This window comes from Haliaeetus albicilla, chromosome 4, assembly GCF_947461875.1.
Source record: "Haliaeetus albicilla chromosome 4, bHalAlb1.1, whole genome shotgun sequence".
Taxonomy (NCBI): Eukaryota; Metazoa; Chordata; class Aves; order Accipitriformes; family Accipitridae; genus Haliaeetus; species Haliaeetus albicilla.
Genome location: NC_091486.1, coordinates 28361627 through 28377494, shown reverse-complemented (window position 1 = coordinate 28377494; position 15868 = coordinate 28361627). Strand labels below are relative to the sequence as shown.

At 36.2% G+C, this 15868-nt stretch overlaps 1 protein-coding gene across 7 annotated transcripts in view; it reads left to right on the top strand.

Annotated features, from left to right (window-relative positions):
* Window positions 1-15868, top strand: part of PDE1A (phosphodiesterase 1A) — a 231004-nt gene that overhangs the window by 165316 nt on the left and 49820 nt on the right. For all 7 annotated transcript variants that reach the window (XM_009916410.2, XM_069781602.1, XM_069781604.1 and 4 more), the window contains one exon: window positions 3578-3691. In XM_009916410.2, the coding sequence (XP_009914712.2) occupies window positions 3578-3691 (114 nt within the window). The remainder of the gene's footprint in view (window positions 1-3577; window positions 3692-15868) is intronic.

Below are 15868 nucleotides of genomic sequence, written 5' to 3'. Positions count from 1 at the left end.
AGATAGTTAAGAGCAGAGCACAACGGATTGTCTGTAAAAGCCCTTAATACCACAGCGCTGTTAATGGTATTTACCCAATGTGACAGAAGATGGTTCTCCACCCTAATCCCTTTATTAATTGCAGATGTCTCTTTCTCCCTTACAAACTGGGGCAGCTAGTTTTAAAATGTAGTTTTCAGTTGTCCTGAGAGAAATAATCTGTTTCTTTTTCTCTATAAATCTCTTTCTCTCGTGTTGTGTCATATTAACTCTGCATACAATTTTCTTTGCACCTTAAAACAGTTCAAACAGTCCATTATTCTATTTCACAAAACAGCCCCTCTGTTTTTGTCTTGTTGCTGTCTATTATTTCTTAGTAGCACAGTTCACAGGCAGGGTAATACAATTAGCTCCAATTTTAAGTAGCATTTCAGGTTTTCTAATGGCATTTCTCATGTTTGTTTTCAATTTGTCATACTTAATTAAAAGAAAACAAACAAATAAATAAAAATCCTGCCCAATACAGCTGGAGTAATAATTATTTTTTGTTACTTTTCCTTGTCCTTTTTACAATTTTCTTTTTCTCATAGAATGCTGGGCTATGAGTATTTTAACACTTGTTGGTTTGTCTTATAAATTGGCGTATTTGTTCTTTACTAAAATGTTAGTTTCATTACTGAGATGTCAGCTCTTAAACTCTGTGGCTATTTCACTTTAACACGTAATATGTTGAGTATATTCAGATCATTCATATACTGTTATAACCCACTTAATTTTGCTGCTTTGGAAGTCCATTCTTCTACCTTCTGGGGTAGACCTCATGATTATCACCTGACAAGTGTCTGATCAGCAACACTATGGAAGGATTTTATTGCTCTGTCCAGCTTCCTAGTGGGAAGTTGTACTGTAGATAGAGCCAGATTTTTCTTGGAAGTGAACAGCAAAGGTTGGGGGCCACTGGGCACAAGTTGCCACAAAGGACATTCCAGTTAGATATTGGGGAAAAAACAGTGCACCATGAGGCTGGTTAAACGTTGAAACTGGTTGCCCAGAGAGATTGTGAAATCTCCATGTATTCAAAGCTCGCGTGGAAATGCCTCTGAGAAATTTGATCTAACTCTGAAGTTATACCTAACTTTGAGGTTGGCCCTGCTTTGAGCAAGAGCTTGGATCAGGTGGAGGTACCTTCCAACCAAAATTATCACGTGGTTCTGTGATAGATAGGCACTGGGTCAGCTACAGACACTCTTGACATCTCCACAAAGCGTGGATTCATGAGATGACAAGGTCACTGGTCATCATTGAGTTATATGGATTTTGTGCTTTTGTGATTCTGTAACCCCTTCAGAATCACTTTAACTTTGCCTGAGCAGCTTTTCCAAATTGCCTGGTCTGTTATTGTGTTCTGCATTCGTCCTAGAATATGAACTATAACTACAGGGCAAGTTACATCAGTTGACTGCCACCTATGCAGCGAGATACTGCAAGGTCGTTGTGGCTTAAGGGCTCCCCCAGGGACTCCTTTCCTCCTGCAAGCGTAAAAATGGTTCCAAGTATCTGTCATCTGCTCTATGCCCCAAGAAAATGTAGAACCACTGGAAATCGTAGGATTTGAAGCCATTTTGAGTGAATATTGTTCTACCATTGCCTGGCCCCCCACTGTGAAGTGTTGCATTTCTAAATTCATTTATGCTTCCACTTTGGAAAGTGCGATTTGGAGACATGCTCAATCAAACACGGAGGGAACAGTGCAAGTGGGAGAGCCACCCTACAGCTATTTGCAAGTAGTGGCAATGATGCTGCCAGACTCACCTGGGCATTTTGGCGTTGGTGCTCAGGAGGGGTTGTACGTGTGTTTGTGTGCATTACTGAGGAGCAGACATCCCAGGAGAGTTACAGTGCTTGTGTTGGGTACTGCAAGGTGAGCGTCTATGAATTAGCTTCTTCAGTCTATAGGTACCTCTGAAGTGGAAGGAGTTATGCACTGGAACTGCCTCCCCATGCATAAGGTTATTTCTGTGCAGGAGATGCGCTCCCACAGTATTTCATCTACCCACTTCTCTAAGAAAAATTTTTAACACTAAATTTTCCATTCCATTGATATGCAATGCACTGTGTTATATACCAAGTAAATATGGTTGCTAAGAGCCTTACTTGTGTTATGTTCTATGCTAATTTGAGTGGAATTAAGGCTTTGAAGAACTGAGGAGGCTGGTCTTAAAACTTCATTTGCTAAAATTATACTTGCAGGCTTCGACATAATTATACTTAGGCCAAATAAATATAAAGAAAAAACATGAAAGTGGTTTTATGACAGAACAGTACTTTGCAAGTTGATGAGAGATTTGTTTTGAATATCACTGCATTTTTTTAATTCATACATTTTAATTAGTTCAAATCAAATATTGTATACGCCTGCTAAAAAATATATAGTATATATAACATGTTATTATATAACATATTGTCTACTTTTATATATGCTTTTTCATATCACAAATATGATTTTTTCTGAAAGTAAAGCCAGCTTAGTGTTGATTCAATTTCAATCCACTTTTTAACTAAATGTTTGTTTCAATTTTTTCACATTTTGTACACATAAAAGATTATTTCACGAAAGTTATGTTAAAATAATGATGTATCTTTAATCACAGAAATCTTTATCTTACATGATAAAAAACTGTAGATTATTTCAACTCAGAGATATAGCACAGAAAGAAGGAAAATACCCATACTTCTTTAAGCATCCATTTAGCTCTACACAGTTGCTGATAAGGTTTTCATTTCACTCCAGTGCTGTTACTACTCTGTACGGTTAAGTTGATCAGCGTCAGAAGTGTTCTTCTCATCGGAGAGTTTCGGAAAAATCTGGTATTCAAGGAGTATAAGTGTATTGCTACAAAGGCATGAGTTGATGCATTACAAAATCCCCTTTGGGAGTATCCATGTTTGTAATGTAAAAGAAAGTTCTCAAAACTTAAAGTTAAAGCACACTTGGGAAAATATTTGGATTTTTCTAATGCCATAGGCACCACCTTTCGTCTGGTATAATGATGAATTTTCTGTAATCAGAGAAACAATGGAGCTCCACATTAGCTCATGCTAATAAGAAATACAAATTCTGCAGCAAAAACATACTGGAGGCCTAAATAAAAATTAAAGACATTTAAATGAAGCAAAATCAGTATATAGTGGATATTAAAAAATTATAATCAACCTTCTAAGCAGAGAAAAATTATAGTAAGACAACTTGCAAAGCTTTTGTTATTATTTAAGCAAAATGAGAGACTCGGGCATAATAGTAATGTCACAAATTAATATTAAATCGCTCTGATGGTAGTTACTGAGTCCTCTGACTTACTGGAATGTATATGCCTTATCTTAATAGATCTAACAAATTTAGCAAGCTGTAAAAACATACAACTGGTCATTGTTATGTGGGTTTTAAAACCAGTTTTTTTTTAAACAGGACAAGAGATGCAGTGATGGTCTCTTGCCTCTACATTGGCTATTGTGTTTGTTCCAGTAATTCAAATAGAAAATGCATACACTAAAATTTGATATAAGCAACACATTGATATTTTTATTTTCTTTTTCACAGATTAAGATGCTTGGTAAAGCAGCTGGAGAAGGGTGACATTAACGTGGTGGACTTAAAAAAGAATATTGAATATGCAGCATCTGTGCTGGAGGCTGTTTATATTGATGAAACCAGGTAAGTCTGAGGGGAAAAAAAAAGGGGGAAGGATGTTGAGAATCATATTTTAGAAATTTGGTCTTTGCATGCAGTTGTAACTGATGTGAGCCGAAGGTCTCTGCACATCAGAAGAATCATATATGGCTCTTAGGTCTTTTAGTGACAAGGTTAAAGCAAGTAAGATTCCAAAGGTCAGATGTAACTGTTATCTGGAGAGTCTGCATAGTTCTTATCTTCCTCACTTGCCCAATGTCCACATATGAAGTCATAAGAATTTTCTGAAGGATGGATTTTCTTTCTGCCACAGGCCACATACTGATAATCATGCTGAGGACTGTATCACTGAAAAAAATGTGCTGTTTTGGAATGAAATGATCACGGACATAAGTCAGAATATTATAATCTCACCTGTAAATACATGATTTCATGAAAAGCTGTGATTTATTTTATAATGTTTGATGCTTTGTTTCTGATTATTGTTACTGGCAGTATTACTGGCAATCATCTTTAATGTGGGTTGACTGCAATTGAATTAGGAGTTCTAAGTATTTGGCTTCTTGAAAGAATTTTAGGATATGTACTATATTGAAGGTAACTAGCCAACTTACAGTTTTTATTTCAGTGTGCTGGCCTCTTTAAGTTTTTTCTAAGCAGAATGGTCTTATAAAGATGTCTGCCAGAACTTCTTCAAAACTGCTGGAGCATGTAGTGTATGTCTCGGTTCCATACTACATTTAAGAAGTCTGCCATTGTACTGATTATTTCACAGACCTAACTCTCTCTCTCTGCCCCCCCCCCCCCGCAAATCTGCATATTTGATACAGTGCTTGAAGAACTGCTCTAACTTTTTCCTGTTTCTTTTCCTTTGATGCGTGTGATTCACACACCAAACCTTGCCAGTCGGGAATTTGGAGCGTCTACTATTGGACGCTAAAAAGCCTACCCATTTGAAAACAGAAGAATGAAAACAATAGCAAGTGAAGCTGGTACCAGCGGTCCATTTTTCAGAGGTTACATTACAGACTAGGTTGGCAAGATCACTTATACCGGTGTCCTGCTCTTAGAATGCATGCATGTCCAATTCTGTAAAAAGCTGACAAAACTGTGGTAACAGGGAAGACTTTCCTGAACAACCTCCCACCTGCAAAACAGTTCTTAGGGACACTTTCAAAAGTGTTGCTAGCAGTCCCAAGTTAAATACACTACTTGAAAAGCATTAGGGACCTCAGTGACTTCAAAAGGGCTCACATGTTATGAAGATGTTTACAGATTCAGTTAAATTAAGTTTAACTGAGCAGACTTGGGCAAACCATCTTGTGTGACTTCCAGGGGACCTGGGCTTTGTTAGAAAACTGAATAAATTTGGATTATATGTTTTAAAATATTGGTAGTTAATATGCTACTGTGGATATACTTATATCAGTTTTGCTGGCTGACAAGTTAATCAAGCTTCTTTTACATTGAATCAAGGGTTGATTTGTGGATTTACATTAGTTTATAGTTGTAGTTGATACAGGTCCTTAGGGAGACAGATACAAGAAATGATCAACAAACTTCTCTTCGGGCTCATGTTACACAATAGAGGCCATAAAATTTCATTTTTGAGCCATTTTTCTAAATGTAAATCTTGTTGGCACATCTCATGTGCTCAGGAAGCTTTGGAAGATCACAATCCTCTCTCCCCTGTATTACGGGATACTGCGTCACTACCCGTGGTCAGAGCTTAAGTATGTATTTTGCCTTAATAACCATGGGAGCTGTGTAGGGGACAAGGACATAAAACACTGATTATCCCTTCCATACACCTCCCAAACACTGTGATTAAATGGGTATAGTATTCATAGCTTTTTCTGAATAGTAGCACCAGGACAATGAAAATAATGTGAGATTTACTTAGTTTCTAAACTGAGGCAGCCTCTGGGGAAATGAATAGTATCTATCATTACAGTGAGGAATCCAATCTTTCTGGCTCTGTGTGGGAGCATCAAGACAAGCAACAGACACTTCATACACAGAGAAAACTGGTATACCTGAAAATACATAGGCTTGGGCAGCAACAGTCACATTTTTTTTTGCCATAAGCAAGTCTTTAAGTTTATTGCATCCAATATTTTGCAGAATAATCTGATTTTTCACTGTACTAAGTCAGAAAGGAAATAACCTGAGACAGGTATCTTGTTTTGCTCTAATTTATTGAATACTTCTGTTCTCCAATGCAACCTCAGAGTTTGTAAACCTACAAAATTTTGGTAGCGTTCCTTATATAAATATACATTAAGCATATGGTTTATGTATATCTTTCCATACCTATAGCTATATTTCTGAAGTATATGTATGTAGACATATAAAACAAATTTTCTTGCCCATGTTACTTATGCTGTAAGTAATAGTTTAAAATTAAATCAGTTTAACAAAACCTATTTTTCAACTTTTACTCTCTTATTTTTAGTGGTTTGCATTTTATACCCCGTATTTTTCATTTTGGGTTATAGTGTTTGATTTTGTTCTTAATTTCTCTTCCTTGGACTAATGCAGTCTCCATGATATTCAGACTCAGAGTGATGCATTGTTTGAAACTGGTGGTCTCTGTGTAAAATTTATGCTAAAAATACAAGCTGAGCCTCTGCTTCTTAGTTGGACAATATTATGTATAGTGCTGTTTTAAATTTTGACACTTACCCATTAAAAACAATTTGTAAATTAAGATATTTATTGTGTGGCAGAGAGATACTGTAGTTGCCACCTGTACTTTCACAGTAAACTCTTTTGCATGGCAAACTGCAAAGATAATCACATTTTAAATAGCACGACCAGTATTCTGTAGTCTAAATCTGCACTAAAACATTTAAAGATAAACATACAAAGAAGGTCTCTTCAGCTTCTGGGAAGCTAATCCTTAAGGAACAAAAGCAGTGTATTATTGAGTCAAATGGCAGTGGAGGCTGGAATTAGCTTGTGTGGTTACATTTGTCCTCATTCCCACCGAAGAAAACAGGTTCTTTGTCCTGCACAGAGCTACCGCTGTTGGGAGTCGAACTGAGTTAACCGAACACATTAGTAGATTAGAAATAATAGTTTAGATCACAAGCAGAATGGCCCATTCCTGCTGAGCCTGAACATGCAGTTTTATACATCACAAAGTTCAAATGACTTCAGTAAGTTTCCTACATATGAACTGCAGTATGGATAAAAGCAATTGCTATAGTATAGAGTAATAACAATTAATACACCGAGTAAAGCAGTGAGAAAAGCGACTCAGTACAGATTACTTTTATTACCTAAGTCCCAGAAGGAAGTTGCATGCTTTACAGGATATAATAGTTCCTGAGATTTGGCTTATAAGATAGAAAATTTAATGATGCCTTGTTCTACAAGGTACAAAGTATTACAGGCTTAGGACCAAAGGTTCAGTACAGAGTTTCTGCAACTCACATGAAAATACCCATGCTTTCTATTTGAAGCCCATGCTTGAGCCTGGATTTTGCCCTGATGAATGTACTCACCCAGTGCTTACATATCCAAGCAGAGGAAGACCTCAGCTTCAACCAGCCACCTAAAACCGAATCCTGTCTGCAATGTTCTCTTCTGGCCCACCTTTCTGGGAGACAGACTTCAGTATCAGCTGAGGGAAAGCCCTCTTAAATATCTCTACAGTCAGATTAGGAATGGCAACTAACAGAGAGTTGGTTAGGAGCATCCTCCTAACTCATCTTTCTATTATGACATACATCCTATTAAACAGCATAATAAAATGGTCCCGCCAATGGTCCCACACCTATTGCAGAGGGACCTTCTGCAATTCTTCACAGGCACAGAGATGAAAAAAAGCAAAAAGAGAAAACAAAACTAAGGTCAGTAAAGAGATCCAAACATGAAGTATCTCACGGAACATGTTCAATAATGTAGCCAAGGATCGAGGAAGAGCCCGTCCTGTTCCACAGCGCTGGGGAACCATTTGCGCTACTTAAAAATTAAAACTCGGGCATTAGTCTAGCAAACCCACTTTTCTCTTTATAAGCTTGAGCTTTTTTCAGTGATCAGTTCCAGTTTGTTACAGTAGGAGATACCCATTTTTTTCCTGTATATTGTTACTTTGAGTTGATTGGAAAGCCTGTATCATTCTATAAAGTTGTGTGTGCACATAGAAGTACATGCAAACTTGTAAGCTGGCGGCACCTTGAATCTTTGTTTATAGTGCAACAATCAGCTGGAAATGGCTGTAGAATACAAACCCTTTAGCAGAGTATGAAATATTTTTCTCAGGTCCACTTGCTTTCCTCTTGTTTGCTCCTCTGTTGCCCTACACTATAAGTCTTTTATCCGAGCATAAGATAGCATCTTTTAAAACTATGTACACATGCTCATTTCCATACATGCTCTTTCTAAAACTATATGCAGCTGGGGTGGGAAAGGCAGAGAAATAACACAACAGGTTTTATTTATGGAGTTCTGAGAGTAGACTCTTTAGAAACAGGGGTAGGCAGTAGGGATAACCTTCCAAAATTATGAAAAAGTGGTTTGGAGCTATGACTGTCAATACCCCATATAAAAGGTTCTGAGCTGACGGAAAGTTGGAAAGCACAGAGAAATCAGGCATATGGAAGTGCTGCTTTCCTATGAGCTTAATTGTCTGTGGCCCCATGTCAATTAATAAGCTTGTTTAACAAGCCCTTTTTAGGACTGCTGCATCTCTCAGTGCTGAATAATTATAAGCTGCGCTAAACACTTTCTTGAAAGAGATCTACCACTTTGGTAGCTGAAGCAGAGGTTCACTGTCAGCTGAAAATAATCAGTGAAACACTCACAGTTCCAGCCCCTCAGCGGATCTCCTCTGTGGAAGAAGTTCAGACTTACTGAATAGGTGTTATAAATAATTCTGACAAATCTTGCAGCATTTTCTCCATTAGTACCTGCCACTTGGCTCAAGGTAGTGGAAGAATGATATTTAGAGTCAAACAGGAAATAAATACAGCCTGATGCTTCAGTCATGATGGCTGTTCCGTTCCTTGTAAACACAGCTCTTTATTTGTGCTGAGAAGAAAATAAGTCAAATAAAATCTAGATGGAAATTACAACATTAAAAAAATATATATGTATTCCAAAGCCAAATAAAACAAAAATGTAAACTTCTTGTGGAGAACAGTTTTAAGTGGTTCTGGATAAAATCAGAATATTTTATTCCAATTATGGTCCTATTACTTTTTTTAAAAGCCTTAATATTTTAGAAAATATACTTGATTTCAGGAAGATATTTATCTGTGCAGTTTCAACTCCATACATGGTTTTTAGTTTGTTTTAAGCTGTAAAATGCCCTTTTAAAAGGCTTTAACCTCTTGAGAACTTTTGACTTAGAAGAGATCGTGTTTCAGTAATGCGTGAAGTAGACCTGTTGTATATAGCTGGCAATTTCTTTGAGCATCTTTGATTCAACAAGACAAAATAAAAAATACAGGTTATTGCTACATTCATGAAGGGAAAGGAAATCTCATTCAGGGTAGGTGACCTTACAACAATACATGTTTGCATGAGAACTCTGGAAATAGCGACGGTATTTCAATAATATTATAATGGTAAACACAGTCCTTCTTGAGCAAAAGCTCTTATTTAAAAAAAAGTACACGTTCTGATATGTATCATGTTAGCTAAAAAGGAGGTCATTAAACCCAAACTTTGTAACTGCTGTTGCAATAAACACCTTGGACCATACTGAATTTCCAGTGCACTACTCCAGTAACGCACCAAATATTTCTGTGGTTTCTGGACTTAAAGCGGGGACAAACATATCTTCAAATTGTGGACAAAAAGGAAATAGTTTAAACTGTGATCATGTCACTTGCAAGAGGAAGACTTTCATCATTTGATCTCACCAAACGTCCCTGTGACGCTTAAAGTTCACCACAGAACTATTTGTGATCAGAACATGTGTGTGTGTATCTTTGTCTTGTGGAGTCTAAGGAAGAAGAAAGGAGCAAATGCTTGACTAGGTGCTGGTGCTCACAGAGCTGTGTGTCATGGAAGTGTGGATGGAGCTTAGCAACAACCCAATGACTAAACAAAATTCTCCTGTTTCCAGGAGATCCCGAGGTGAGGAACGGTCAGCGTAGCCTGTTCTTGGGCAGCTTTCGATACGCAGTTTTGGTTATGTTTGAAAGCTGGAGAAGGCTGTTCCCTGGTGTTTTCAAGCTAGTGCTACATCAGCTGCTGCTGAGCATTCCACAGCAGGAATCTTGTTTGACTTTACAGGACCATTTGCATTCCGTTCCCACCTGTAGCATATAACATCTAGCTGACTTGGTGAATCACATAGTTTCAGACTGTAAGGCTCTGGTTAGGGAAGAAATTGTGCTGATTCAGACACCATTGTCTGTTCAGGGTAGCCAGCAGAGACAGTCACACCAGCAAATCTCTTTGCAGGTGCAAGGGTTGAGAAAGTTAAATTCTCCTACATAACAAGATGTAGATATTTGTTAAAATTTTTAAAAGCACATATTCCCAATCTCTCTACTTGAAAAGACAGATAAACTTGTTCATTTATACATGAAGGTAACTGTTTCATTCACAGAACAGTGGGGCATTCGATCAATGATGTAATTTATTTTGAAGGATGTAGACGATATTTCTACTCAAAATTACCTTTTTTGAAAAAACCTGGGAATATTAAAGAAAATAATCTGCCTGGTGATACAAGGATAAAGCAAGTGGAATGGGATGCCCTGTTTGGTAATTATTTGCCATTTCACTGAAAAATACAGTCTATATGATTCCTCTCTGAGCTGACTTCATTGAGGAGAGATTGGAAGTGGTAATAATTTAAGCATGAAGTTAAATCATAATCTTGAATATTCAGTTAAGTTTGCTGTAAGTGTGTATTGCTGTCCTCCATAACCAACCCATGGTTAAATGTACTTTGCCTGAATGCTTTTTCAGCAACAAATGTACCATTTGAAGTAAATCATTCAGTTCATCCATTAAGGGAATCTACAAATGATACTTCTATAAAAGCTGCTATTGAGAAAAAGCTTATTGTGTTGAGATTGATTCAGTATATTCCACCCTTATAAAAGCTTAAAATAAGCCTTTAAAATCTTTTGTACTAAGCCAAAGGTTTTTTTCTGAGAGGGAAGCTTACAACAGCATCAAAGTTACATAAAAAATACACTTAAAATCACAGAAAATCTGTTAAATTCTGACTAAAACTCTTCAGTTCAGTTAGGATATTTAATAAATGGCCTGCATCCCTTTTCTGAACTTACTGAATTTTTCTATCTCAAAGTTATTGCTCTTAATTTATTTATGAGTCATGCCCTGAGATAGTCACTGCCCTATAGGGCTTCCAGAATACCACATTAAAGCAATTGAATTAAAAAAAGGAAAATGCATTAGCTCACAGCTGTGCTCCTGAAAAATGATATTTTTTAATCATGAATATCCTGACCTGAATCTTAAGATTGTTGATGGCCTTTGGTACATATATCTGTATTTCTGAATAGGCAGTACATATCAACAAGTGAATGCTTCCAGTAACAGTGGTCCTTACTCCATTACTTATCTGCTGTTGTAATAACTGTATTTCATCCAGAGGCTTTGCCATTTATTGTAATTGTTAGTTCTTAATATGAGCACAATTCTTCTGAAAATGTGCTAAATTCAAAGAGTACAATGTGTTGGTAAATTCATCATTTGCTTTAGAAAGACCTTTATGTACTAATAATGCACCTCAATCATTTTTGCAATCTGTTTATCCTCAGTGGGAGTCAAGAGAATCTTTTAGTGGATGTTAGTGGAAATTGTGGTGGACTATAGAGGATGTAAATATTGATTTAATATATTGATTCATGCTCATTCAGGAAGATAGTGAGACACTAGCACACAAATAATTGATAAAAATGTGAATTGGCTATTTGGACTATAAATTCTCTGCTTTCTGCATTCTAGACCTAGAAGAGGACTTTGATCAATTCACTCTTAAGAGGTTGATCATTAGCTTGATTAATTCACTAAACGGTAAAGAGCTAATATCTCCTTCTCAATCCCTCCTCTGGAAATCTTTCACCATCTCTGTTAGGCAGCATGACTGATTAGCACTGATGGATTTTTTTTTTGCCCATAGCCATTACCTAATTTTATTTTTTTTCATTTTCTTTTCTTTCTTCTCCTCCATAGTACATCTGATATATTCCTAAGGGAAAAGAAATATACTTCTGACTAGTCCGTTACTATATTTAAAATTGTGATTAAATGAAAAGAGAGCTAGAAATTATCACTACTTGAATTTTGAAAAATTATTCTTGGCAAAAAACACAGTACTGTGACAAGAAGATCAGGTTATTAGTTACTATGACTGCAATATTAATTGATTGCTGAGCTGAAATGCCATGGGCCATATCTTACTTATTCCCACAACTGTCAATGGGAGTTCCACTCATGGAACAAATAGAATTAAATAACCCAAGCCTCCCCCTGTCCTTCCCATGCGTATCTCTTCCTCGTACTACATCTACTTAATAGGCTAGTGATATATGAGCAAAATGTAACCCCGAAATTCTGACTTTGTGTTGAAAAATAGTACTTTCCGTGGCACGTTGTGTTAGAGCTTTTTTTGTTTTGTTTATTAGCTTTTTTAGGTGTTGCTTAGCTTTAGGAAAGTAAAAATTAAAGTGTGTGCCTCAGTATATTAACATTTATTTAATTTAGCTAGGATATTGGAGTTCATGCCTCCCAGTTGAATGGGATTGATCTTAGTAGAGTTTTACTTTAAGGCTGACTTTGTGGAACAACTATGTAGCTTTAAAATAGAAAGTAAATGCCCACCATCTCTAATCTTCAGTGTGGTTGATTTGGAGGATGAGGCTATGGATCTTGCAGTCACTCGACTCCAAATATTTTCTAAGCCATTGGTTCTAGCCTTGTGTTTGACAGCTATGATCACTTGCTATTTTGCTCATTAATTTATCCAATGACATTTTTGAACCTATGTAAAAGTTTACATATTGCAAAATGCTGCAAAATTATATTACAATTTACAAATTACATTTTACAATTTACAGTTACAAATTATATTGCAAAATCTTGCAAAAATCCGTGTAATATTTGGTAGGAACTTCAGTGGTTTAACTGTGTTTGTCTTTGTTTTGACCCCATCTTCTAATACTATTTCACCTTTCCCTCTGTTTTTTGGGTTTGTTTTGGTTTTTTGTTTTTTTTTTTTAATTTAAAGGCATCCTGAATAATCACCTATAATGATGATTTACCTATTCATCTGTGATTCATAAAGTGGAAGTTAGAGCAAGAAATCTACATAACAGTAGAATTACAGAATGCAGAATTTCTAAATATATTTTCCATTTATCTGGGCAATAATAACATTCATTAGGCAAAACCCAAACACCAATAACTTCCTATTGATTCACTGTTTTTACTGAAGCTTATGATAATTGTTGGTTCTTAGTAGATATAAATTAAAATAGCAGTAATATAAACACTCAGGAATAAAAATGTTCTGCATATACGCTTCGGACTGTTATGTTTTTTTCCAGTAATTATAAAAAATGTTGTACTGTAGAATTTATTCAAAGAAATGATGATGTTATAATGCTCAGTTATTGCATCAGAGTGATGTTATAATACATCTGCTCCAAGCATCAACTTTTGTTATGGTTAAGTTCTGAGCAACAGCAGTAGTAACAGTGAGAAGGACAGGCACGTAGGGCCTCTGTGATTTACTTGATGCATTTTCTGCAGTGATGTACAATCAATAGACTAGGGGCCAGCAAACAAGCTGCAAAATGGTTCGACATAAAAAGAAAATGGTTCCACATAAAAAGAACAAGACCCATGTAAAAAAATATAGCAGTGGCCAATCAAAAACTGGTTCTCGTTGGGTGAAGAAGAAAATTTCAGCTATTATTGTAATGTAAGTGCTGAAGTACTGTTAGTACTTCTGGTTAATGTGCACAAATTCTGATACTTCTGCTGAAGATTCTTTTTGTTACATTTGGAAAAATTTTATAGATAGATAGATAGATAGATGTGTGTGTGTGTATATGTGTGTGCGCATTTTGTAAATAGTAAGTAAATTACTGATAAAAACAATTTGATGTTTTTATGTCTCAATGTATAAATTTTCTTTATTTGGGTTATTTTAAAGAAGTGTTTTCACAATCAGTGAGTAAAAGGCGAACAATTAGATGTGTTTCACAGAATCCACAATATTGTGCATGTATACATATACATGCACACCCATGGAAATATAATGGAAACAGTGTATTTTATAATCAAGGTATAACTAGATGAATAAAAGTTGACAAAAGTTCCAAACTATGAAATGAGTTGAAGATTGGATTCTAAAAATTTGTGATAATTAGGCATAATTTGTATGGTTCAATATATGGCCTAATTTATTTCTCTTCCTAAATAAAATTACCATCAAATTATATATCCCTCTAACCATCCATTTATTCAGATGTGTAGACCTATATATGAGTCCTGTCCCTGTAATTACAGAAGAATGGTAGTCATTAGTGAATTTATTTAAAGGACATTTCTAGCAATGCATATGCCATGAGTAATTTTCCCCATTATAAATCTTATTCTTCAAAAGGTCAGGAAAGTGCAGAAAATAGACAGTTATGAGATGGATGACTAGCCCTTGTTTCCTCTCCTTAAATGTTGTTTCAGTTAGGCTTTTGAAAGAAACTAATTCTTTTTGAGAAGTTACTAAGGTTATGTGTTGAGGGATTTGTGAGCTTGTACTTACAAAGGATTGTGCTTACAACATAATTCTATGTTGCAGTTGCTTTCCTAGTTATTTAAGTAGGAACCAGAGACACTGAAACTCTCTCTCTCCCCCACAGCACTTTGTTCAGTCATCTCTCATCAGAGAGCAGTGGTCTCATGAAAATTGCTGGTAAAAGAAACACTTTTTTCAAATACTGTTTCTCTGTTCTGTCTTCATAAAGTAACTCCTATTACTACCATTTACAGACTGAATAGTCCATCTTTAGAGATGAAAAAAAAAAAAGGTTAAAAAAAAAAAGGTTACAGAAACTGCAGTGTCTTGCTAGCCTTAATTTGTACTCCAGCGGCTCATGCCTGCAGAGCTCAGGACTTGGTCCCGAATTCAGATCTGCATCAGCCTATAGCAAACTGGTGTAGAGCTCTGCTTCATGCTGCACAGGTGATGTGGAATATCCCTGCTGCATGTTCGGAGGCAGCCTAATGCCCATGGTCCTTTTATCACTGGAATAATTTCATCTCATTTGAGTAGCAGTCGGAATAGTTACAAAAATATGTTTTAGGGTTTATAAGGTTTATTCTTGATTATAGTACAAATACATCAAATGTCAAATATTCCTCAGAAATATAAATGTACTGATCTCTCCAGGAATGTTTAATAACAATGTTAGACTAGTAGGGATTGAAGTGGACTATAACATAGTTTTTAATTTAGGGAATAAAATCAGTTTATAGCCTTTGACTTATGGTCAGTTCAGTTTTGCAAGATAATTTGCCCAAATCCTTTCCTCTACACAAGTCCTGCTCCTCCAAAATAAATTACTGACTTTTGGCCTGTGTCCCACAGTCAGAAAATCTCGTAATTCTTGTCCATTCTGCTCCTCTTGCACTCTGTGCTGAAGAGCCTTTCTAGTCTGATAATTCTATGTCCCTAAAAAATAGGAGGAATGTGTCTGCTGTTCTTTCAGTAAATAGTGGTGGTGTTGGGGGCATTTTATGGATTTTTTTTTTTTAATTTTTTTTTTAAACCCCAGTTGAAAAGTCTCACAAAATATGCCACCAGCCAGATGAGGAGCTGAAACTGAGAACAGGGCAGATAAGCACAAATATACTATACTCACTGTTCACTAATAATTTATAAATACTTCTGGCATCATGCTTCCTACTAGGCATCTTCTTATAATCCCTCAGATAGTATTAGATTTACATGGGGATTCCTTTGAACTGTACTGTATTCAGGCTTTTCTTCATCATCAGTGTTGCTGCTCAATTCCTCTATGTGCCAGAGAAGACCTGGATTAGGCAAGGTTTTGAAAATGTGGAAAAAGAGAAACAGAGAAATTGAAAGGTTTGAAAGAGCCACTGAATAAATATGAGGAGCGAATGCATAAATAAGGGAAAAAGTCAACAGAGTTAGGCTAAGAGTAGAAAGAAAAGACAGTGGCAGAGGTGACAACATGA